The sequence below is a fragment of the Condylostylus longicornis genome, unplaced genomic scaffold, assembly GCF_029603195.1.
Source record: "Condylostylus longicornis isolate FDR11 unplaced genomic scaffold, ASM2960319v2 ptg000055l, whole genome shotgun sequence".
NCBI classification, from domain to species: domain Eukaryota; kingdom Metazoa; phylum Arthropoda; class Insecta; order Diptera; family Dolichopodidae; genus Condylostylus; species Condylostylus longicornis.
In genome coordinates this window covers 11,504,179-11,531,195 of record NW_026578024.1, presented here as the reverse complement: position 1 = coordinate 11,531,195, position 27,017 = coordinate 11,504,179, and the positions used below count along the sequence as shown (strand labels likewise).

The following is a 27,017-nucleotide window of genomic DNA, read 5'->3' as shown; positions in this document are numbered from 1 at the left end:
TAAAAAATCTTGGTATATAAGAGATATATAGCGAAAAAAAAACAATTTTTTTAAATTTTTAAAAATTTTAAATGTTATAAATCTCAACTATTATTAATTATTGTTCGACTGCCTATACGGTAATATATGGCGTCTAACTTGTTGCTTAATCACCCTGTTTTGGGGTTCGATTTTAAGTCAAGCAGCTGTTTTTGACCGGATACAACTACTTCTTTCATAGCTCCCTTATATTTGTCATCTATTTAATGAATTACAAAATTCAATACGTCTTTTATCATGTTAGCGGATTCAATTTGTTTGAAAATGAAAATTACATTATTAATAACGAACCAAATATGGTATATGGACCAAAGATCCTTGCACAATATAAATAACTGCTCCGAATGTTCAACAATATTGCAAAAAAAAAATTATTATTATTTTATCCTTTTTCCATTTTTACAAAAATAATAAGAAAAAATTTAAAGGAAAAAGTTTGTGCACGTGTTTAAAATCATAATTATTTGCTCACTTGGAAGAATATTTTAATTTAAAATTAAAAAAAAAAATAGAAAAAAAAAAACTAAGTATATAAAATAAAATAATCTTCTTAATAATTCAGGAAAAATAAACTAATTTCAGAATTCTATTTTGAAGTTCTTATAAAGTTTGCCTTATTAAAAAAAAAAATTGTAATCACTACAGCTTAAATAGTGGGTGGATATAGAATTTAAATGTGCATTGTAAAATAAAATATTTTAATTATTTATGCAATTTTCTCTATTTTGTCCTTTCATATTTTTCGCATAATAAAATTATGCTTCGAAGAGTTGTACACTAAAATGTGCTACACTAAAAACTATTCAGGAAAAACATTAGAAATGGCATATTGCTTCTACACGCTAACACTTATAATATTAAGTAGATCAAATAGGCTTATAATAATTATAAACAAAACTTGTTGTGGAAAATTAATAAGCTTATTAAAATTTTATATTAAAACTTATGTTGTCCATACATTTTCACTTTAATATGTAAATACGTAAGCACCTTTAATGTAATATTGTAAAAGGGATTAAAAAATTTTTAATAAATTTAACCGTTATCAAATGAGCGCATTTTTCGAAAACTATGACCGATGAAGAACTATTAGGAAATTAAATGCTTGAATCAAATGCTGCATAATTAATATCGCTTCATTGGTTTTTTGAAAACAGTAGTTATATGATCACATATGTCCATAGAAAACAATTTCCGATTGCCCTTAATTGTTGTATGTATAATTAAGGCCTAACCCAACAGATTCCTAAAATATCAAATAATGCCGCTTGTATTATGATGTTTGTTTGTTTAATCCAGTTTGAGCAGAAAAATTTTATAATTTTTCTGTTTTGAGTCGTTTCATTGGTTACGCTATCAATCTGTTCTGTAGTTATATGAAGAAATTTCCATTATTTATTCTAAAAATGAAATTAATAAAAACGAGAAAAGATAGAGTTGACCGCGTCATTTCTGTGATACCCGTACGATTTTGTTATACTATATGTGCGAATAAATATGCCATAACTGACTATGGGACAGACTATGACTTTAAGTTGACGTATTACCATATTAATTTATGCAAAATTTCAGCACTGTGCTTTTCAAAATACTGTGTGTGCCAAACTACTATTGAAGTTGTATGGCAGCTACCAGAAGGAGCCAAGCAATTTCAACAACTTTTATCAAACACATTGGCCCATTCAAAATGCAATAAAATTTCGTCTTGAAAAAATTTTAAGAACGAGTGCAATTTTTCGTTTAAACTTCACTCATATCCTCATTAAATTTTATAATTTGATTTCCGTACAACAAACACAATGACAATAATTATTTTCCAAAAAAAAAAAACCAAAATAATTACATTTTTTACATTACACGGCAACGCTTGAAGGATTGTCAATTTTCTTAAAGAAAAAAAATTAGCTTTATCATTTAAAACACAGGGAAAGGGGATCAAAATTTATAAGAACTGGAAAATTTTGATAAAAAAAGACATGAATCTCAAAAGGTACCAAATTCTAAGAAAAATATCAATAAAATGAACTTGAAAATATTCAAGTAAAAAAAAATCTTTACCACTCTGAGCGTAAAATCGATTTTTATGCCAACTTTTTTTTTGATGAGCTACTCAAAAAATTTGCAATAATTTTAATGTGTATTAACAATGATAAGGCTTTCTTATCAAAGTAAAATTACCCTGCAGCTCACTTGAAATAATTTAATTTTTTTTTTTGGAAGAAAAAATTACAAAATATGTAATGAGTATAGGGTTTGTAAAGAATCACATTTCTTAGAGTTAAAATCCCTCAGAGATGTCAAAAAGAGGGAAAAATGAGTTCACTTGAATATGAAAATGTGTGGAAATTGGTAATTGTTGTGTAAGATTATATAGTTTGAGAATCCTTCCGTTTGTTTTTAATTCAAGTATGTGTTAACCTTAAAGAATGATAAAGATTCCTCCTTATGGAAGAAGGTAGTGATGTAGCTTTAATATTTTAAAATGAACTAGTTCTTAAGCTTTATATAATTCAAACTTTTTAATTTACAACTCCTTACGTAAATGGAATTTAGTTGAAAAAACTACATATGGGCAGTCCACAACAGATGAACCACAACAAATAAATTCAATGCAATTCATATTAAATAATTTTAATTTCTTGCTTATATTTCCTCCCCAGCAAGAACATATACATACACATAAATATTTTGTTTACAAATAAATAATTCGAATTTAAGTAACTACAAAAATTCTAAAAATAAAAAAAATTTATTACTCCTCAATATTTGGAAAATTTCAAATAAAAAAAACATTGAAATTGAAGTGATTTAGTTTTTCATATGAATTTGATTTAGGATACTGACTAAGAATTAAATCTATTTTAAAATTTTTAATACAAGAATAAAATTTCACTTAAAAAAATTGATTTAATGGTTATTTTTAATGTTAATGGTATTGAATACAGTTTCCAATATTTTCAAAAAATTACATACAATTACATGATTAACATTTTCTGGATCAATAGTCAATTAAAATTATCAAAGAAAAATATCTTAAAATATTGAATTTTGAACACTTTGGGGCAGTTTCCCAAATATAAATTCTTCACAATTTATTATTTACATATTAAGAAAACATGACAATAATTGGCATAACATCTTCAATAATACAGGAAAATGTTTCCACGATACGGGGATATTACAAACTATCACATTAGTTAAACTGCAAGCTCTCAATTCTGATCTAAATAACATACGATCTCCCATATCCTATTAGTCGCCCCACTTGAAGTGATGGCCATATTATTAAAAAATATTTTGGTTTTTATAGAATTTCAAGTTTTGAAATTGATTTTATTCAGAAAATTACAAAATTTTTGAAAAACAACCGATCATATCAATTGATGTGCCTAAGAGAATGTGGCTGTATGTACAAATCGTAAATAGACTGAAATGAAAATGCTAAATGGGTTGCAAAATTAAATCCGGTATTTAAAAAATTTACTTAAAAAATTATTTAAAACAAAAAAAAAAGGAATTATTTTCTTTAATTTTTTTTTTGCTTTTCATTTCCAAAAAAAAAACATTTTCGTCACAAAAATTTTTTTAAGGATTATCCTAAATCCTTTTCGATATAAATAAGCTTTAATATAAACAAATTATCAGTTAAAATTGGTTTGAGGGTAAACTAAAATAAAAAATTTTCTACATGTATGTGTATGTAATGTATATATATTATTATAAGTATGTATTCAATATCTATGACAATTCAAAAAGCTTACAATAAATCCAATTTTCATGTTTCGTATTAAAAGTTCATTTTTCATATCAGAAAAATAATAAGTGAATGAATGAGTGTAGTGCCTTGTTGCTATACACTCTATAAAATCCTATCTGAATCTGTACAGTGTATCATGATATTAATGGCAGCTATTTTTATTCTACTCAGTTCTAAATTTTATTGTGTTTATTTGTTTTGTGTTTTTTTTTTTTTTGAAATTTGTGTTTTTTTTTTATTGAATTGTAAAAATATTACATACACGTTCATTCATCATGTTTTGAAATCCTTTTATTTTATGTTATTTTTTGCTCGTCGTCATATTATACTTGTAAAATCCTAAACAAATATTTTTTGAAATGAAAGGAAAATAAATGATAAAATATTATTATGTTGGGTAGCAGCCATATTTCTGTGGTTACAAGCAAAAATTGAATAACTTGTTTATTTTTTAAATCGGAATATTTTTTGAAATTCGCATAAATATTTTAAAAGTCTAAATTGTCTTTATTCTGTTAATTTTTTAAAAATTTGATCCGTCTATAGTATATACCTTAAATTCCAAAAATTATGGTTAAATTGAACGATTAGTTTTAATATAATAGATCCGCGCGGCGCTATAATATATTAATACGGACGCCCACAATTTACATAAAAAGCTTAAATCTTAATGGCAACCGTAATACAATTTTAAAAATAATTTTATTATTTATCTCAAAAATATGTTCACTACCACAGAAGTAGCAAATTCTGGTAACTTCCATATTGTAGAAACCAGGCCCTTTTCTGGTTTGTTTGGCGCCCTAGGTAGTTTCCAGAAAGTGCTCAAAAAATTGGAAAAAATTTTTATTTTTTAAAAATTAGTTTTTTTTTAGGTTTTCAATGGCGGCTATTGCAATATTAACTTGAACGAAGAATCGCAATTTTGACAAAGCATTCAATTCCATATTGCTTACGTAATGTATGCAGAGCAGACATTGAAAAATCTCTTTTTATAAATTTTCTAATTGCAGTGTTACAGTTCGTGAATGCATTTGCCAAATTTAATATTTTTCAGTCATAAATTATATATAATAATGTCAAAACATACGATTTTGAAAATTAAAATTTAAAATTCGTTCAACAATATTTTTGTGTTTACATTTTCTCTGCTCACTTGTTTCTACACTGCAGCATTTTAGTAAAAATAATAAGAATAAAAAAAAGTTTGGAGTAGTCAAATATTCAAAATAGTAAATTTTAAAATTTGTTTAAAAATTGATTTCCTTTCAAACTGGAAATTCAGATGGTTCGTATATACAATTCACAGTAGTGTAACAGCGATACCATAGTTCCTTAACCTGATGCAACATTTTTATATTAAACAACTTTATTCTTGAAACCACCGACTTTAATATTATTTCTTTTTTACACACATGCACATTTGTACATAAAATTTTAAAATATTATAGAAGAGTATTAAATGTAGATTAAAATAATAAAAGCAAAATAATAATTCAAAGGAGTAGAATTGTTGAACAGATGGCATTGAAGTTATTTTTACCTTCCGAATTTACTGTACTTAATAAATGCAATTAAAACAAAATATTTAACAAAATGGTGATTTAAAAGATTGTATTTTTTTACAGAATAATAATTATACAAAATTTCACTCTATATCATATTCACTGAACACAACAACACCAGTAAATTAAGGCAGAAAATTGTAAATTTTTAACTATAAAATTTTTCTCTGTGCATATTATGCCGCACATTGAATGTCGAAATTCATACATAATTTAAGCCTTAAATTCAATTTTATTTTCAGATTTATTCATTTATACATACTTTTCGAAAAATTTCTTGATATTCCACAAGAACCCAAGGAATAAATTCTTTTAATCTTATATTCCGAAAGGAAACAATATTTTCAAGTTTAAAAATATTATGGCCATTATAATGAGTTTAGTTTAAAGCCAAAATGAAATTGTTGAAGCAAAAAAAAAAAAATTATAACAATTTTCTGTTGTTCTTAAAAAAAAAAATATTCTTAATGATTTCTTCTTTTAAAATTTGAAAAAGTTTTTTTTTTTGTAAATTTTTGTTTCAAATGACCTTGCCAAAAGTTTGTTTTTGAAACAAAAGATGAGCAAAAAAATGAAGAAGAAAAAACATTTAAAATTTTTCATTTTCTTTAAAATCAATTTTCAAAAAACATTATAAAGTCAGAAATAATTATTGTCTTTAGTTTCCAAAACAAAAGGAAAACTTTTAACACTTTATTTTTGACAACAAACTGTTATACTTCTATATACATTTTGTGTTTATATTCAATTTTATGTGTATATGTCCGTGTACTTCTGTCATAATGTAAGAAAAAGTTATAAAATTTTAAAATTAAGAAAACTCAAGAGATTTCATATTCTTGTGTATGAAATGTGACATTTTTCATTTAATTGTAAATTAATTTTTAAATTCAAGAAGAAACAGTATTTAAAAGTCAAGTGTAGTTTAATGCGTAAAGAATTTAAGCATGTAAAATTAAATTTTATATCTTTACACTTAGTGATTATGACGTACATTAATTGACACAATTTATAAAATGGAAATATTTTTATTTTCACATACATACCATGTCAAGATCTAATATTTTCAAGAAAATCGAAAATAATAAGCACTTTATTAAAGATAAACTGTTCAGAATAGCATTGTGGTCTTTAATTTGATAATTTTTAAATGATTTTTTTTTTCCTTACTCCTCTTGGGAGCATAGGGCTTCCACTTGACATCTCCATCTTGTTCTATTTTGGGCTATTTGCTTGATTTGACTCCATGTTAGACCTACGTTTTCTAGTTCTGATTTTACAGATCTACGCCAGGTGTTTCTGGGGCGTCCAGGTCTTCTTGAACCCTACGGGTTCCACTCTAAGCTCATTTTAGCGATATTATTGGCGGGTTTTCTTAGAGTGTGCCCAATCCATTTCCACTTTCTTCTTCTTATTTGCCTTCCGATAGGTTCTTCGCCTGTTATTATCCAGAGGTCTTTGTTACTTATCTGTCTTGGCCAGAATATGCGGCATATTATTCTGAGGCATCTATTGATGAATACTTGCAACTTTTGACTGGTAGATTTTGATGTTAGCCAAGTTTCACTGCCATATGTCAGAACCGATTTCACACAAGACCGGAATATTCTGACCTTAGTCGTTCTGGATATCTGCCTACTTTTCCATATTGGCTACAGTCGACCGAACGCCGCTCTTGCTTTCTTCAGTCTGTTGTCTATATCTTCTTGGTCCCGCCCTCTGGTGTTATGATGCTGTCCAGGTAGCAGAAGCTGCTAACGAACTCTATTTGTTGGTTATTGAGCTCCAGACTGACTAGTAGAGTTTATTTTCATCGATTTTGTTTTGTCTATGTTTATTTCTAACCCCACAAGTTTGGCAAGTTTTTCAAGGTGTTTTAATTTTCTCTGCATGTCGCTGATCTTGTGGGACAGAAGGCAGATGTCATCTGCATAATCTAGATCCTCCAGATATTGAGTGAGACTCCAGATTATGCCTCATCCGTGTGAGCAGACAAGTTGCAAGATGTTATCTAGCACGATTGTGAAGAACAGTGGTGAAAGTGGGCAACCTTGTTTGACTCCTGACTGGGTGGTGAAGGATTCGCTTATTTTTCCTCGGTGTAATACTGCGATCTTTTAACGCTTTCCATATTGCATCGCGCTTAATTGTGTCGAAAGCCTTCTTGAAGTCTATAGAAGTGCATGTATAATGGTGTTCTGTACTCTATTGATTGTTCGACTATGATTCGAAGCGTATTTAATTGACCGACACAACTCCGATGCTGGCGGAACCCAGCCTGTTCTTCACGTATTGTTTCCTCTAGTTTTTCCCTTAAGCGATTCTGGATAATTGTTGCCAAGAGTTTGTATGCTATGTTAAGTAGTGTGATGCCTCTCCAATTATCACAGTGAGTCAAGTTGCCCTTTTTTGGTAATTTGATGATAAGGCCCTTTTTCCATGACTGCGCAACCCTTTCTTCCCTCCAAGCTTGCGAAATATGTGGTTCTAACAGCTGGGCCATAGTTAGTGCGTTTGCCTGAAGTAATTCCGCTGTCATGCCATCACTGCCTGCAACCCTGTTATGTTTAATTTTTTGTATGACTGTTTTTATTTCGCTAATATTTGGGGGATCTTCAGAAATTCTTAAGTTTGTTTGTCTTCTGACTGGGTTACTACTATCATGCACTTCTTCGCTGGTCGTATGTGTTACGTTGCTAATTTTTTCGAAATGCTGTTTCCATATTTCTATCTGGGCCTCTTCATTTGTCACTAGGTTACCGCTTCGGTCTCTGACAGGGCGAGCTGTGTTTTCTTTTTGCCCGGTGAGATTATTAATTATTCGGTGCAAGCCACGCATGTTGTTCTGGCTGGCGTGTTACTCCGCTTGGAACGCCATCTTTTCGAGATATCTCCGTTTGTCTCCTCTAGCAGCTTTCTTTACTTGTTTTGCTAAGCTCTAGTACTGTGGAGACTTGTTGTTGTTTTCGCTGGTCGCTAGTTGCTTAGCATCTCTCCTTTTATTGATGAGGTCCCAAGTCTCGTCAGAGATCCATGTTTTGCGTTGTATTTGTTTTTTACCTAGCGTTTCTTCGGCAGTCTCTTGAATCTTAGTCACAATTTCTTCCCACGGGTGTTCTTGGTCAAGTGGCAGCTTTTCACGCAGTCTGCTGGTATATCTATAAGCAGTTTGGGAGTTCTGGAGTTTCTGTATATTGAAGCGTTTGTTTCTGTTGTTATAGTGCCTTTTTCTTTCCATTTTCAGCCCGATATCGCCTGTCAGCAGCTCGTGATTACTATCTATGTCTGCTCCTCTTCTATTTTTCACAACTAACATGTATTTTCTCCATCTTCGGCTGATACACATGTGATCGATTTGGTTTCTTGTCTTCCCGTTTGGCGAAGACCATGTATATTTATGTAATTTTTATATGAATGCATCCTAAAAATATGTAAATTTTTATGAATTATGAATTTATATAACCACATCAAAATGTTGAATAATAAAAGTATATGTAATCGGTGCAATAAAAACATAAATTTGAGAAATAATAATTTACTATGTTGTAATGGACCATGTAAAAACTGATTGTGCAGCATGTGTATAGGGCTGAACATTGAAATTATATACAGCATATTATGCAATCTATATAGGAGTCTTCAAGCGGAAGCTAGTATAGGAGATTCAATTAATAAAAAGCTGCATACACGATAATTGTAAAACAAGCCGCTAATAAGCCGACAAGGTACTGATTCGCAAAAAATTCAAAAAGAAGTTGACCGGTGATTAAAGAAAGTGGACAGCTTCAGAGCAATTTACCACTCTTTATCCACACAAATTCAATTGCCTTAGTTTTTTTTTAAATCTCTTTCCTAATTATAGATATATTTGAAATATGGTGTTAGTCGCTTGATAACAAATATTATGTTGATAGTTTCATTTTGTGTTCTCCTATCAAAGAATATTAGTTGTTAATTTCTTCTTTTTAATATTTTGCACATAATCATCCACTCCCTTTATTATGAACGCTAAATAAAAATTATTTGTTAATTTTTGAAATATAAAAATTCAAAGTAGTTCAAATTTGCGTTTTAATGACAATGGTGTACATACAGAAATAAGTCAAATTAATTAATTAAAAATTTATATGAGATCTTTGTTCCCAATTGTAAATTAAAATTTAACGTAATTGTGGCAATTTTGGCAAAATGTGCAACAAAATTTATTTTCTTTAAATATCTTCTATAATACTTAAGTCCATTAAATTACTAAAATTTCAATAAATTTTTTGTAATCAGAGTTAACTTTCAATTTCAATCAAATTAGTATTAAATAAAATTTCTGATTTTATAAAAAAAAAAAATTATTTTCCTGTAATTAAATATTAAAATATCATAATTTAACCAATGGATCCTTAGTAACATTGAATACAATATGCAATATTGAAATATATAAGGTGCCTATGTATATAATAATATAAAGGACCAATATCCTGATATTAACAAAAATGTAGAGTACAAAAAAGGTGGAAACAAAAGAAAATAAGGAACAAAATTTTCAAATCGTATAATGAAAGATTTATGTACTTATGTATGTATATTCCTATGGAAACTTTCATTATTTTGTAACCTGAATACTTAATTTATGACTCCAAAAAATTTGAAAATACAAAAACAATTTTTTGAAATCGAATATTAAATTTAACTAGGTGAATAATAAAGATTCTTAATATAATTGTTATTTTTGGTCTTTCTTCACAAAAAAATCAAAACATTTGAGGGAATGAAATATTTACAATAAATTTCCAAGAATATTATAGGGAGTCGACCGCCGGTTACCAACATTGAATTTCATATTTATAAATTATAATTTTAATTCATATTTTCTTCCTATAAATATCATATTTCATCATTGTACAATAATTTATATGAACATAAATTCAGTTCCTAAAACAAAAGCATAATATAAATTTATTGATTTATTAAAACAAAATATTTTGGTAAACAATATATTTTATGTATAATTGTATGTATGTAACACAAATATAATATTTTTGTGTAATATATTATACAAATTCCAAAAAAAAATTTATTATAACAATATTTTTTTTTGTAATATTTTAATTTCCTTCTTTGTTATATTACAGGTGGACAATCTGAGGTTGAGGTTCATTTAACATTGAAAAAATATGTTGATCGAGGATTAAGTGTCACAATTTTTTGTGAACATAATGTTAAACACGAAATATTATATAAGGTATTTATTATAATTGTAAATTATTGCCAAATATATAAAAAAAAATCCGGAAAAAATAAAAAATAATTATTAATAGCTTAATGCTCAATGCGTATAACTAAAATTTTTTTTATATAAAATAAAAAAATAAATCATAATTATTTTGAAATAATGCCATAATTCGTTATTATTTAAGGATCGTATTTTAATTAATTTAAAATAATAATTGAAATTAAATACAATAGAAATTTGAATAAATTTTCATTTAAGGATAAATAGCATAAAAAGTTAAAAATTTTTTCATTCCATATAATTATGAATTATTTTAAATTTAAAATTAATATTAAATCACAGTATCAAATGAAGCTATTACTATAATAATATAGGGAAAACTCTTGAATTTTGCTTTAACGAGAATTGAATAAAAATTATGTCGTTTGTTGTAATATAAATGAATGTATTTAGATATTTAGATCGAATTCATTCAACAGTAACGCCAATTTGGCTAGACTCAATTTGTTTGATATTCACGTCAAAGAATAGTTTGAAAATTCTTGATTTATAATATGCTGAAATCATGCGAGCAAAACTTTTACAAATTTTTTTTAGTAAAAAAATTAATTAAATTCATTTTCCATTTTAAGAGTAGAAACAAAATTATTCGGGGGGGAATGCCAAATTTCGCTATAAACACATATTATAATCAAATAATCTGATGCAAATGACACTGAGAAAATTTTTAATATTTGCTGCGTGATTCTGTATATCTCTTCCTCATTTGTTTTCTTAGTCATTTTCAAATAAAAATTTTCATTGTTTTAATTGAATATTCAATTTCTCTAATAAGATTACTGTAATTATTTCAATTGGATTTTCTCATGTTTTCTCAAAATGTCAACTAGATTTTGGCATTTATGAATTTCTTTACGAGTTAATCGTAGCTAAATTTGTTATATTTTTGAAAGAAATGAAAATGATATTATACGAATCACCAGAAAATGTTATTATACGAATGCTCACTGACTCTTTCCTCACCCGGTGATCATTGTTTCCGAGAATTTTAGAAAGAAAGTTAAACTCTCTTATAGAAATATTTCGGATTTCAGCTTGTTTTTATATTTATGTACTATCAAAATTTTCCACAAAACTTGAATACTATCTCGAAAAAGTAATTGGAAAAACCGAATAATTCATGTGTGCGAGATTTTATTTATAATTTAAAAAAAATTAAAATAACAAAATAATTAAACTAAAATATTCGATGAGTCTGCACTGAAGCCAATATTATTTTGTTAAACTTGACTTCTGCTGTTCTTACTGCTGTCATAACCGACATAATTCTGTTTATATTTTAAATAGTTTAATCAAAATTATTAGCTCTCATAATTTGATTTCTCTCCTCGGGTAACAAATATTGAACTTTTATTTATAAGAATAAAATTTTTACACAAACAAGACAAGAGTTTTCCATCTTCTTCTGATATTTTATTTAAGATTATTTTCAAATACTCATGCTGCTCCCACAAAATTATCTAAGTCTCTAAATATTGTGTTAATAAATTCGTAAACAATGACACGCACATCAATTAGAACAAAAAAATATAAAAGAAAAGTTGACTTAACAATTCTTGACGTCCAGAATTTTTTTGTTGAATTACGAATATTTCTTATTTGTTTTTGTATTTTTATATTTACATTAAAAATTACACAATAAGAATTTAATCAAACAAATTAAATTACAAATTTAGTAAATTGAAAATTTATTATTATACATAAATCAGAAATAAATAATAGAAAATTCCAAATCATCTTAAAAAATAAGTTCTGATATTTTCTATTTTTAATTACTGTAATGTTCACTTATGAAAATGCAAATTGTTTGAGTAGATCCGACAGTGTTTACAAACATCGAATTTTAATTCAAATCTTTTAGATGTAATGTAGGTCTTCTTCAAGCGATTAACGTACTATTACAAAATAAGATGTTTCAATGGTCTACGTGTCATGAACCGTGGCCGCCTATACGTTTCTCCAAAAATATTTGCTGCAATTCAAAAAATTTGTTTGAAAAAAAAATTTTTTTTCTACTTCTTATCCTAGGCTTATATTTTTGTTTAATGTTACTTACGATTGAAACCAGTTACGCTAACAATACTGAGAGATTCCAGTATTTTCGATGAATGGTTCAATATTAATAATATTATTGTGTAGATATAATTATTGTTTAATCTCCAACTGATACTTGGCTCTTTTGGTAAATTATGTAGCTGAATTAATCCGGAAAACATTATAAAATAAAAACTTATAATACACACATATAAATAAAATAATGTTCCCAAAATATAAAAATCCTTTTTCTTTTCTTTCCAAATTTCAAGAATACCCACTGTTAAATAAAGGAAAGAAATTCGAAATTCTTGAAATGTCTAAAATTTTTTCAAATCATGTAGAATTTTCACCAAAAAAAAAAATTCTTAAATTATTCAACCTGTTCGTATTTAACACATACAAACACATTTGTACAAAAATATCCTTTGAAAGAAAGTAAAATATTAAAAAGGAAATGCTGTGCGACATGAAAATGAATTTTTTTTTTCTTTTCAAATTTTCTGTAGTTTTGTTTATTTCTCTCTTTTATTTTTGTATTATTGTTATTATCCTTGTCTTATTCTCTTATACTGTTAATCTACAAGTTAGCTTCCTGGAAATACAAGAATATGACAGGATATATTATGACTACTGTACTTTCTTTTTTTCTTTTTTTGAAAACTTATAATATTGTGTTTGTATTATTGTAATTTAAAAATAGAAACTGACACTTTCCTTCTGTCCAAATCATGATTCTGTCCATATTGTATGTATAAGTTGTTTTTTTTTCGTTCTTGGAGGAAAAAACTGAAATTGATTTGTGAATACATGGAAAATATTGAAAATATTTTTTATGTTGGAAATTGAATAGGACTCATTCACTCATGCTGCTTGATAAGCATTGAATTTTGATCGAAATTTTATTTACATTTCAATATTTTTCATATTTAAGATTTCGATGGGAAATTTGAATGCATGAGTTCATATTATCTACTATTTTTTATTTAAAACTCTCTTATATCAACGCAATTCAGCTAGTATTTTGCGTATTAAATTCAAGTGATTAATAGTTGGGGAGTTTTACATAAAACAGTATGTAATTAACTATTTGGTTATTAGCGACGATTCGCGAGAATGTTATGACCACATTTAAGTAAATATTACGCTTCCTTCCGTAATTATAATATTTAAATACTGTTATTGCGAATTAACAAATTTCAGATTTCAATTGTTGATTCTGTAGCATACATAAAGTTCTGCATAATTTCGGATTAATTAGCTTTTTCACATAAATTCTAATCGAATTTTATTGAAATCTTGAGGACAATATTATTTAAAAAATAAAAAAACGGATTCGACTCAAAAAATTTCACGTTTACAAAAAAGTTATGCAATATTTATTATTGCATACCTTTAGGCCGAATGAGCAAATTTAAAAGTATTATAACATTTATAATGATTTAATAACGTGATTAACTATTAAAACATAATTAAGATGGACCTAGATGAGATTTCAAAGATTACTATTTAGATAGATTCTTCAAGAGAACCGAGGGGCTTAGACAGACACCTGTAATCGTATGCTCAATAACGACCTAATGATCATGTAATGATTCTAACTGTTATATTGTGGATCTGTTACATCTGCTACATTAAGCAGCCAACCATACTGAGGATAGTGACCACCATGAAAGGTCACTGTGTCATGTGTTTATGTTATTTTACGGTTTTGTTATTGTACGGTAAATGAAACGTTTGTGTCATCTTCCTATATGTTTTCAAAATTAAAAAATGTTTGCACTTTTGATCGGCAAAGTTATTTGAAAATGTCATTAACAGAATTTTGGAAGAGAAAAAGAGACGAGTAGAAATTTTCTTAAATAAAATTTTATTACATAGATTTTTTTACATTAAATATCAATTAGAAGTTTTATAAGCAGACACACGAGCGAATAACGTGGGACGTACAAGCTTTTTAACCATTTTTGTTATTGCAGTAGCTGATACTGTGCGTCACAATAATACGAATACATAACATTCCTTTTGTATTTGAACTTTATTGCCTTTTTCATATACACGTGCTATATAAGATTTATTGAACTTATAGGGATATTACACGTGTATAAACTTTAACAACCACTAAATGTATAATATAAATATCTTAAAATTTAAATCCTCCCATATAAAACAAAAATGTAATAAATATGCTTATACCCTTTTTTGGAGAATTAAATTGATGGGTGTTGTGATTTGAGATTATCTTTGAAATAGTTTTTTGTTTCAACTTCATAGATTCGAATTAAATAATGAAATCTTTGTGGAAATTCAAACAAAATATTTTATAAAATGTACAAAATTCACTAAAACTTTTGAAATATTTTAATTTAAAAACTATACCAAAAGAATTTTCAAAGAATTAAGGGAAAAAAAAAATATTTTTAGTCTTTTAAGAAATGGAAAAAAAAAAGTTTTATTAGCAAAACTTTTTAAGAATTCATTCTTTTTTCTTTTCTCTACTTTTGTTAAAATTAATTCTGATAGTTTAGATATCTTCTGATAAGCTGTTTATCACCTAATAAAGAAAATTATACTGAATGTATGCAATAAACTGCTTTAATATTAAAAAAATTTAGGTATATTGGAAAAAGTTTTAAAATAATAATGAAAAGGATTGGACAGCTATGAGTTTGATTTCACTGTAAAATTTATAAAAACACAAAGGATAAATAAAAGGTTTTAGGTCTTGTAAGGATATCGATATGACTTTATATTGAAATTGAAGGTGTTATACACAGCAATGATACACTATAATAATTCGAATTTTTTAAAATTCAATACATATTTACATTTCATAGTGTAAAACTTTAAATGTAACGTTATGATTATGCTATCAACTTAAGGCGTTATAATGTATACGACACACGGTAGCAAACATATTTCAGTTAAATATGTTGCTCTTTATTTTCGAGAGAATATACAGGAAAATTCAGTACTCAGCGTTTTATACTGATTAGCATACGTACAAATGTAAATACTATCGAATAAATAAAAAATTTTCTTTTAAACTAGGGGTCAAATCTCATTAGCTATTCATGGAGATTCTAATCTCATCAGCTACAGAGATTTTAAGAAAATTTGGTAGAGGTTTTACTTCCTCTTTTCATTAAGACAGGGAATGACTTAATTTGGTTCCTCTTGTAGCTTTTCAAAAATTTTTATCTCTTGCGTGAGAAGTGCAGCATCTCCGAAGACCTCATATAGACTCTTTCAAAAAGACTTTGGTTTTAGCTAGCAAAAGCTCTATACCAAATATTTCAAATTCGAATGTCAAATTTGAAATTTGACATTCAGTTCCGAACAAAATTTTTTAATTTAAAATTTTCCAGACCATAAACGTTGAGATATGTTAAAACAATGATCGTTGAATTATTTTAATCCAATTTAACATCCAATAAACTATATCAAGAACTTGAAATACATATACATTCTTAAATGACATTGTCTGAAAAATGCGACCCCTGATCATATTTCAAAATTAATTTAATTTACAACAGATTTAATTAAAATTTCGTCTTTCTAATCAATCAATGGAAATTGTACTTTATGTTATTTTTTTTTTAATTGCCACAAATTGTCGATTTCAACAGGTTCGTAGTAACTTGTTCCATATATGTTCAAGGGACAATATAATTTTCTCGTCCAAAATATTTTAAAATGAAAATGTATTCCACTTATTGTTTTATGCCATGCTTAAAAATTAGCTTACTAAAAAGAAAAAGGAAAAAAAATAAACAAGTTTTTTTTTCCACATTTTTGTCCTTTTATTAAAATTCGTGTCTAGAATTTTATTATTTTTTATATTTTTAAGGATAACTTTGGTTTCGTTAACTTTTATGATAGTAAAAATGTGACTTTTATTTTCGAATTTTCCTAAAAATTTTTTATAAACTTCATTCTTTTATTAACTAAATTCTTTTGTTGCTTATTTTACTCTTAAATTTTTTAAATATTTTGTTTACCTGCTGGAATCAATGCAGTTAGCTAATAGCAATTGAATATTGAAGTACTTTAAGGCAATTTTAAAGCAATTCTTACTGATTTTAGATTGTTATTCCAACAGAACCTCCTCATTATGTTTGTATTTTCAATCAATTTATTAAAAATGATTTGCAGTAAAGCCTGTCAGAGACAGAGTTGCCAGGGACCGCAGTTTCTTTACGGCTTAGAAAGATTTTTTGCATTCCCAAACGAAACTATACAACATTTTAAATTAAAAAACTTTACGTAGTTTTTTGGTTTTTTCGTCTTTTCAATACGAAATATTTTTGGCAAGAACTTTCATTTGCAAATTTTTTTTCGCTAATGACAGATTTTCACCTCTTACAGAATCCGGTTTTCACAGGTTTCACTGTATATGAATTTTTATCATAAAGGTTTCCCCGAGATGAAAAAATAGAATATTTTTTTTTATGAAACTGGTGCAAGGGTGTTGTAGCAGCGACTGTTGAATTCATCAATTGGAATATGCTGATGAACCTTTAAACCCATGCAATGCTGTATCAGTTAAATTTTCAGCAAATCAATTAAAAACTCCTGACAATTGGTAAAGTAAATATAGACAAATAGTTATATAATGCTTTTAAACTTGACAGGAGTTTTTAATTTTCAATTATAGCTTTAAAATAAATTGCTTATTACTGAAATGTAATTTATCTTTCCGAATATTTTAGATATTTTCCCGTATATTTTATAAGCTATACGTAAAAAACCTCTCTTTTAAAATAAATAATTAAGTGAAAAATAAGTAATGGTGATTGGAGCAATTTAGCTAACAAATATTATAAAATTAAAATTACAAAACTAAATAAATTTTACAATTTTAACAATATTTTTACAGCTCTCATTAACTAATTAAACATTTTATATATTAAAAAATATTTTTCCATATAAATTTATTTTTTGTTTTTATTTATAGGTTCTGTGGCTAAAATCAGATCATGGGAAATTGTTTGAATATGTTAGAGTTAGAAATCCACCATTCAGAAATTTTAGTATACCAGGTGCAGAAATTGACGTAAGTTTTTATAAACAAACAAATTATTTGTATATACATATTTATACACCTACTTACTTACTATAAGGAACATTAATTGTATACATATGCATATGTATGTATTGAAAATTTACGTTTACTTCTATAGTGGCAAACTTATTAACAGCGGTTATAAATTTTCTTTTATTTTTTTTTCTTTTAAATTTTATTTTTAATGGCTTTTGTTTCGTATCGTTATGGATTTTAATTACGTGACGTATAACATAGTTGCACTGACGAATGTATGCATAAAATATATATACGCTGGCATAGCAAGTTTAATGACATAGTAATGAAGAATTTAATTAACGTCATAACGAAAATTTTTTTTTTTGCTAATTCGTTTTTGTTTTTTTTTTTAATTTTAATGAGTTATTTTCTTAGTTTTCGGTATGCACCTATGTATATAACAATATTAGTTAAGTGGTAAAAAGTTGTTACGTTGTTACCTTTTTATAATAATATTATAGAAGACCTAGTAATTATAAAAGTTTTTTCCATATGTAGTAAAATTTTTATAAACAATTTTTATGTAATTATAGTCAAGATTTTTTAACAGCAACACTCTAGTTTATAACTTATTAAAGTGAAAGAGTATAGGTACTGCAATATTGCATTAATTTCTATATAAATCGTGAGAATTTATATAAAATGTATAAATGTTTTAGTTCCTCCTTTTATTTTTCAAAATAGCTACTTACATTTATGAAAGTTTTGTGCAAATAAAATTATAAAAAATGTAAATTTAATAATGAAAAGTTATTACTATTTTACGTATACTCTGTTATTTATTTTAAATGAATAATTGTTTAACAATTTACAAAAGTGTGTAATTAATAGTGATTTTGAAAAGAAGAATACGATTTTTGTTTGAAAATATAATTAGAATTTTGTATTTTATTGGAACTATCGTCTTATATTAACTATTTCTCGTGCAAATTGAGCGCTAATTAACAAATAGATTTAGATTCATTATACATACTTATGTATCTAAAGGTATAACAATAATATTAAAATAGTTTAATACATATATGATAATTTCAACTACATAATTACGGAAAGATACATAAGAATAATAACGTGATAACTAAAATGAAATTTAAATAAATTTGAAATCGATTATTCAATCCAATATCCGGTTTATTAAAACTTTTCTCTTTTGGAAATGGTACCGAAATTAATCGAAATTTGTTGAAAATTTTAAAATCTCAATGATGAACCAAGTAATTATATTGGACCCAAGAGCGTTAATGTTCTCCAAAAAAGTACAAAGTTGCATAGCGTTTCATATTTTGTAATATGACACACAAAATTTTCGAAATCTGGTATAAAAACTAGAAAAATTGGATTATAAATTTGAGCAAGATTAATATTTTTGAAATATTTTCGAATTATCACAGTACTCCTGTTAAAACTATAAGACATTTTATTACCTTTAATACACTAAAGTAATGTTATGGGTACCCAAAATTTTGTTTTACAAAAAAAATATTTACACTAGATATTACACTATATATGGTAAAAAATTACAATCTTAAAAAATTTCAATAAAAAATCGTGTCCTTTATGTCATTATTTCATCTTTTATTAAAGATTCCATTCATTTGATTTATTTTACTGTCCTTACAAATAATATAAGAACAAATTTATTATTTCTTCCTTTCGGGTTCAGAAAAACCAATTAAAATATTTTCCATTATTTTTCCCCAAAATATTTTTATTTGAATTCAATTCAAATATTAAATCTATTATTTAGATTAAACCAATTTCTTACACATACATGAACATTAACAATGAGCTGGTATACATATACATACCTACATATGTATGTGTGTATATAAATATTCATATTTGTACATAATTTCAACAGGTAATAGTGAAATTCCTTTTATAATTTCTAAACAAATATTTTAATACACAAGTATTATGCAAAATACCTACAATATAACCTAAAGGAATTTTTTAACCCAAGACATTATAAATATAGCAAATTTATTTTTAATAATATAATTTCTATAATAAATTAATATTCATATTATATTATTTATAAAGATCAACAATCTTAAAATTTATTATAATCTTTGTCCCAAAAAACAAAAACAAACCCTTAAGTTTAAAATAATTTTATATGTTTTTGAATTTTAAATACGTAATTTATTTTTAAGGAAACCTATATAAAAGGATTCCTTCTTTTATTTTTCAATTAAATCCCAATTATAAAATCAATAAAATTTTATTTACTATATAAAATTAAAATATCCTTTCTTTATTATACAATCAACATACAAATATAATGCCAAAAGTCCTAAATAATATTATTATGAATTTTCCTTTTGCAAACTTAAATTAAAAGCATCTTAATAAAATAAATAATTCCAAGGAACATCTACATAATAATATAGAAAATTAATTTTAATTCTTTAATATCCTTGAATCTAACTTGAAATTATTTACATTTTACACAATTATAATAAAAATAACAATTACAGTGTAATAATGAAATGAAAAATCTGATGTGGTCAACACATAACCAACTCTATAGGTATGTTCCGCATGCAAATGCTTTTTGAACACTTCTTTACAATTTTAATGAAATTAGTAAAATTTTATTTAAGATACCTGTAAAATGTAAACTTGGCTCTTAGTATGAGTTTCGTTTTGTGGCATCCGAATTCCATGAAAATTTTCTTTAGAGCCATCCGAATTCGTCATTTAACAAAAGTAAATAACACTATTGTTAAATGACGAATTCGGATTAAGTTTAGGTAACAACCAGAACTCAAATATTAAATTTCAAGGAATTTCATAAAGTAGTTCAGAAGATATAGTAAAAAAAGTGAAATCGCCCCTAGTTCAGTTTCACAAATCTGATCTTTCCGAAAAATTTACAGATTTATTACTTAACCACCTCGAATTTAAATATTAAATTTCAAGAAAATTAGTTGATTATTTCTGTTCATATGCGAAAAAATGTAAAATCGACCTGCAAAAAGCTCTAGTTCTTGTACGTGTGATATCTCTCAAAAGTTGATCAATATTCCTGACATAACCAAAATAAGGTCACATATAAAATTTTATCAAAATCGGTTCAGCCGAAGTTGAGACTCAAGCGTGCGTACACAGACCGACAGACCGGCATCTCTTTTAAAAATAGTTTATTTATACCTCCCTTCTATGGAGAAGTGCCGTTCTCAATGAATACTCCACATCCGAAATTTGGTGCCATCACATAACTTCCCTTATTGTATGCAATGCAACCGGTAAAAATGATGTCTAAATAATCTTCTTTTAAGCATCTAGAATTTTAAACGCACTTTCAAAGTTTCACTCGAAATTTTTACCTTTTCATAATCCATAAATCAATTTAAAAACATTTAATGTAGATAACCTTTCAACTTTTATATTGTGCCTGTCGGTGTTATTAAAATCTTGTATTCAAAATGCTGTTTGCTTCTTGTTAGAGAAATTAAATATGTTTATTTTTTTTTGTAGAAATCTAATATTACTTTTAACGACCCTTCAATATTATAATAATGACACTTCTATTATAAAAGGAAAATTAGGTTTCTAAGATTTTACGAGTATTATGTAATGAAGAAGAAAGAAAATTAACACTAATTTAACTTTATAGAAAAACTTTTTTAAAAAATATTTTGGTGTATTTTGGGATGGTTGAAAATTTTATTTATTTCTTTTATAATTTACCATTTTCATATTTTGTACGTACATATACACACAATCTATTTACATTTTTAACAACCATGTCCTTTAACTTCTGGTTCATAAGACATTCATAAGAAGAAATGGAATTAATAAGATTTTATTTTGTCAACATCTTAGTATGTATGTTGACCAACTTAAAAATATTAATGTGAAAGTGATTAGAACTGTTGAGGGAAAAATACTGAAAGTAAACATTTTAATAAAATGACCGAGAATTTTAGCAAATGCACAAACCATGAGGTTTTTGCGCAGTTATTTCAATTATTTAGTTATTGTTTTGGACGTTTGACGTCCATTTTTGTAAAAAAGTCGGTTTGACAAAAACTACATCTGTTTGACATAAAGGTCATTTGTACAATAATAATAAAACGTATTGTAATATTATCGCGCTAATCACTTTCGGAGTACCAAAATTTTAGTATTAATTTCAAGAAATGCCTATAAAAACTCAAAATTTTGCACTAATTTAACAACAAGAACTTCTTTCTATTGATTTTTTTTTAGTTTTGGCGTATTTCATAAATAATTTATATGTACATATAATATGTACGAAGCTTATGCCTCAATATACATTGCATATAGTTGACAACCTTATGATATCGTTCTTATATTTCTATAAAAATAATGTTCTAAATAAGCAATTATTATTAACCTTGCAAAATACATGCAAATTTTTTGATGCCCTCGTTCAAATATTTTGCTATTAACATTATACATGTATACGCATATAAATATTTTTTTTTATTTATTTACACCAAACAAGGTGCTAACATAATTTATATTAATTTACAAAAAAGAAACTTATTACATACAAAATACAAAAAAAATTGCTTATGCTTAATACAGGAAACAAGAAAAAAAAAATATTACTAATATTTAACCTACAAACAATAAATACATAACTGCTGATGCAGCAAAATTAGAAATTTTAAGTATAACAAACAAAAGTGAATCAAAAGAAAAAACACAAATTATAACAAGGTACAATATAGTGTAATATGATATTATAAAAAATTTACTAAAAAAAGTCAAAAATGTTTCTACTTATGACAATAAAAAAAACTATAATTAGGTCAATGAATTACTTAAAAATTGTGGTAGGTTATGGTTAGTATAAAGTGTCAAGAATTTTTTTTTTGAAAGTGTTCTTGGAATATGTAGGTGAAAAAAGGTAGCTAAAACGATTGAATACAGTACAACACCTATTAATGGGCTCATTTTTACCATATTCAGTTCTATGTGTCTGTTCTTTTAGAAATATAGTGTGTCTAGTAGGCCTGACGTCATTATTGATAATCATTTTTCTTTTAATGAATTCGACATTTATAACGCCAGTTATAACGTCAAACGTGAAACACGAAGAAAGCATAGAACGGCGAGATTCAAGGCTAATCATATTTAGGGACTGCAGCCTAACTTTGTAGGAAGGGATGCTGTGAAAGTCATGTGGATCGTAAAGATTTCTTAAAGCAAAAAGGAGAAATTGTTTTTGGACGGATTCAATTCTATTACTATGTGTTACAAAAGCGGGATCCCAAATAATACTGCCGTATTCTAAAATAGAGCGAACCAGAGAACAATAAAGTGATTTTGTAACACAGATATTGTCAAATTCTCTGGCTCTACGCTTTATGAATCCCAGCATCTTGTTTGCTTTGGAAATCATATAATCATAATGTGCATTAAAATTTAATTTGCTATCTAGAATGATACCTAAGTCAGTTATGTGGTCGACGCGTTCTAAGGTGGAGTTTTGAAGAGAATAATTTTGGCAAACGATTGAACGCTTTCGTGAAAAGCTGATAATATAACATTTTTTAACATTAAGGTCTAATTTATTAGCATTGCACCAGTTATCAAGAAGTACTAATTTCGTTTGTAGGTAGTTAGTATCAGATATATCATTTATAACGTGGTACATTTTTAAATCATCAGCGTAGGTTAGATGAGAAATACCCGATAGACAATGAGAGAGGTCAGAAATAAAGACATTGAAAAGAATAGAGCCTAGATGACTTCCTTGAGGAACACCGGAATGAACGCGAATAGGTTTAGATTTAATCCCCTGGAATTTAACGAATTGGGTTCTCCCCGAGAAGTACGATTTGAGCCAACCTAGTAGAGGGAACTTAAAACCAAAATTAACTAGTTTACGCTCCAAGGTATTGTGATTGATGCGGTCAAAAGCTTTACTGAAATCCGTATATATTGTATCAACTTGAAAACCGTTTTCCATTAATGAAAGAACGTCAGATGTGAAAACTGTAAGATTTGAGGTTGTCGAGCGACCAGTTCTAAAACCATGTTGCTCGTTATTTAATAATGGATTGATGACCGGTGCAAGTATATTAGTAACTAATTTTTCAAATAATTTTGGGATAGCAGACTGAATAGCAATACCTCTGTAGTTTTCTATCGCTGTTTTGTCACCTTTTTTGTGAATTGGTATCAGATACGAATTTTTCCAAGCTGATGGAAAAACTCCGGTGGATAAAGATCTGTTAAATATTGAAGTAAGAGGGTTTGACAAGGTGTAGCGACAATTGTAAAGAAATATTGGTGGCAGAAGGTCAGGACCAGATCCCTTCTTAACGTCTAGACTACTGATGCCCTGAAAAACATTTTCTACCGATAAATGAAAGTATTCGAAAAGCGGGTTGGTATTATTAACAAGGGGTGCAGGATTGAAATTAACATTATTAGAGGGTAACTCAGGGCGATAAATTTGTTGGAAGTTGTCAGCAAAAAAGTTACAAATTTCCGTGGGAGATGAAGACATTCTGCCATTCATACACATCGAAATCGGGTAACCTGATGATTTACGTTTAGTATTAACGAAGTCGAAAAACTTTTTAGGGTTGCTCATTATTGAGTTACCGATATTTTGGACATAATTATCATATGCCTCGTTTGCCTTAATCTTAAATTCATTCGCCAACTCATTATAATCATTTATAAGTGAGTTGTTGTCATTACCAGAGTGCTTAATTTTATGGTACAATATATTTCTCCGGTTGCGTAAATGTCTTAAATTACGGTCTAACCAAGGTTCTTTTAATTTGTCTTTTCTACGGATTTTCGGAATATGGTTGTCAATTATTTCAAAGATAATGGAATAAAAATCATAGATAATATTATCTAAATTATGCTGCTCCAACAACGTTTCCCAATCAATTATACTAAGGGCATAATTGATACCGTGGTAATCAGCGTTCATAAAATCATATACAATTTCGTTATTGTAAGTATTTGAGAATTTATGGTTGGAATAGGGTAGTTCTAAAACCAACGCGTTGTGATGGATTGAGTTTCGGAAAAGATTTTCTTCGTCAGTGGCAGAACGAACATTAATGGTGTCATAAGCATTAGAAAATGCTAAATCCAACCAATTACCTCTACTGTTGGGGTAACGAAAAACCTGCTGTAAGTCGTTCCCATAAAAAGTACTAATAAAGTCAAAATCTATGTCATCCATGAAATTGATAGGAAGAAGTTTGTTATCAAAATCATCGATGACAAAAGATAATGACGGTCGATTGAAATCACCCAAAATTACAATATTATCATCCTCATATAAATAGTCTGAATGAATGTTGCCATAAAAACATGCAAATTGTTGTTTAATTTAGCTTTAGTTACAAAAAATGTTTATTATTATTTTACATAATGTTAACTATCTTATATGCCTATTATACCACGCAAGAATGTTTAAATTTGCGATATTGACATTTTGTAGGCGTATAAAAATGTTTAAAAAAAGTAATAATTAATTTTCCGGGTCAATTTCATAAAAGCGGGGAGGATCGCATTATCATAATAAATTAAATTTAAATTATCTTACAAACACTATATAATTATATAATATGGTATACCATAAAGCTGCATGTTCATTCTCATTTATTCAAAAAATATAATATACATATCTAGGTATGTTAGTATGAAATTATATATCATAAAACTCATTTATTAAAAATTTTGACAGAAAGAGGGTAGAACTGTTATACTTTTAGAAGGGCATAATAAAATTATCAGGGAATCCGAAAATTTTAGTAATAATTTATAATAGTAGCTATTAAGTAAAATCTGTCACAATAAAAATATTGTAACATTAAATTTGAAGGCATAAAGGATTCAAAATTATAAAGAAATTTTGAAGTTTCTGAGTTTCAAATAGGTTTAATTGATTTAAAATTTTACTAAATTTATATTGAAATGTTGATAAGAACTCGACTTGCTTTAACACACTTTATCCAAATAATCGATGGTTGTGCCATATTGTCCTTATAAATAGTTTAAAAATTTTTATCGCGTAAATGTACTCCGAAATCATAAAAAGTAACTTGCAAAATAAAAGTCGCTTAATTTCTTATGCGGCAATGAACCGGGAGAGACAAGATTAAAATTAAAAAACCTAAATACAGAAAACTATGAATATAAACCATTAATTCCAAAATTAAATTTGAATATTGTGATAATTATGAGAAAAGTCCTTCGGTCAAGAATCGCTAAGCTTCGTTTAAAGACTAAAATGGGATAGAAAATGTTTCGAGAAATTCTTACAGACTGTACAAAAATTTTTTCTGTTATTGTCCTTTTTGTAATTTTACATTGTTAATCATCAAAAATACTAGAATACATAATCTTTTTGCTTGAAATCACAAAATTCTGCGTTGCAAAATATATGAAGACTTCGCGAGCACAACTCATATAATATACATTCAATACCAATACCGTAATTATGAGAACAATTTGTTAAAATGCAAGTTTGAAATAAGCTGGCCAATTATAAATCGAATATTATAATTAGTATAGTCATAATTAAATAAAACTTTAAATTTTTTTCAATTTCGAAAAAACAACTCGAATAATTTCAAAGAAATCAACTTTTTAAAATAAAAAATAATAATCAGTTGGCCTTCTGTATATTTTTTTTCTCATATAACAACTTGTAACAATCATTTTTATGTATGCACTTTCATACTGCAAATTATGCAGTTATAATTTAAGAATGACGTTCAGTTATACAATATTTCTCAATTTTTTTTCCTGACCTTGTTCTATATATTCAAAGTAAATAGCATGTATGTGTTTATATAGGCACTCCGAATATTAAACTGTAAATACAAATACAATATTATACAAGAAATTCTGAAAATTCATCACAACACTTATTTTATTAAAATGTTATTTACCGTTAATTTGTATTATTACGGTATAATTTAATTTAATATCTAATACCGTTATTTCTTTCATCAACTAGTTATTATTTTATAGTTTGTATTTTTCTTTTTTTTTTCTTTTTCTTTTCCTTTTCTTTTTCGTTGTCCTTCTCCACTTTATTCATAATAATTATTTTATTTTTGTATTTCTGATCCTGTCATTTTACTATATTTTTGTTTTTATTTTTTTTTTCCTTTTTTTTATTTTATTCATGTTTACCTTTAGACCTCTTATCTGATTGAAAATTATAAGGCAAAAGAAAAAAAAAAATTTATAAGAAAAACTCTAGATAAAAATGAAAAATTTTTCACTTATGTT

The 27,017-nt window shown here is 26.7% G+C and overlaps 1 protein-coding gene across 2 annotated transcripts in view; it reads left to right on the top strand.

The window, feature by feature from the left end:
* Positions 1–27,017, top strand: part of LOC129611820 (probable cyclin-dependent serine/threonine-protein kinase DDB_G0292550) — a 164,057-nt gene that overhangs the window by 75,002 nt on the left and 62,038 nt on the right. For both annotated transcript variants that reach the window (XM_055525194.1, XM_055525195.1), the window contains 2 exons: positions 10,488–10,597; positions 17,640–17,738. In XM_055525194.1, the coding sequence (XP_055381169.1) occupies positions 10,488–10,597; positions 17,640–17,738 (209 nt within the window). The remainder of the gene's footprint in view (positions 1–10,487; positions 10,598–17,639; positions 17,739–27,017) is intronic.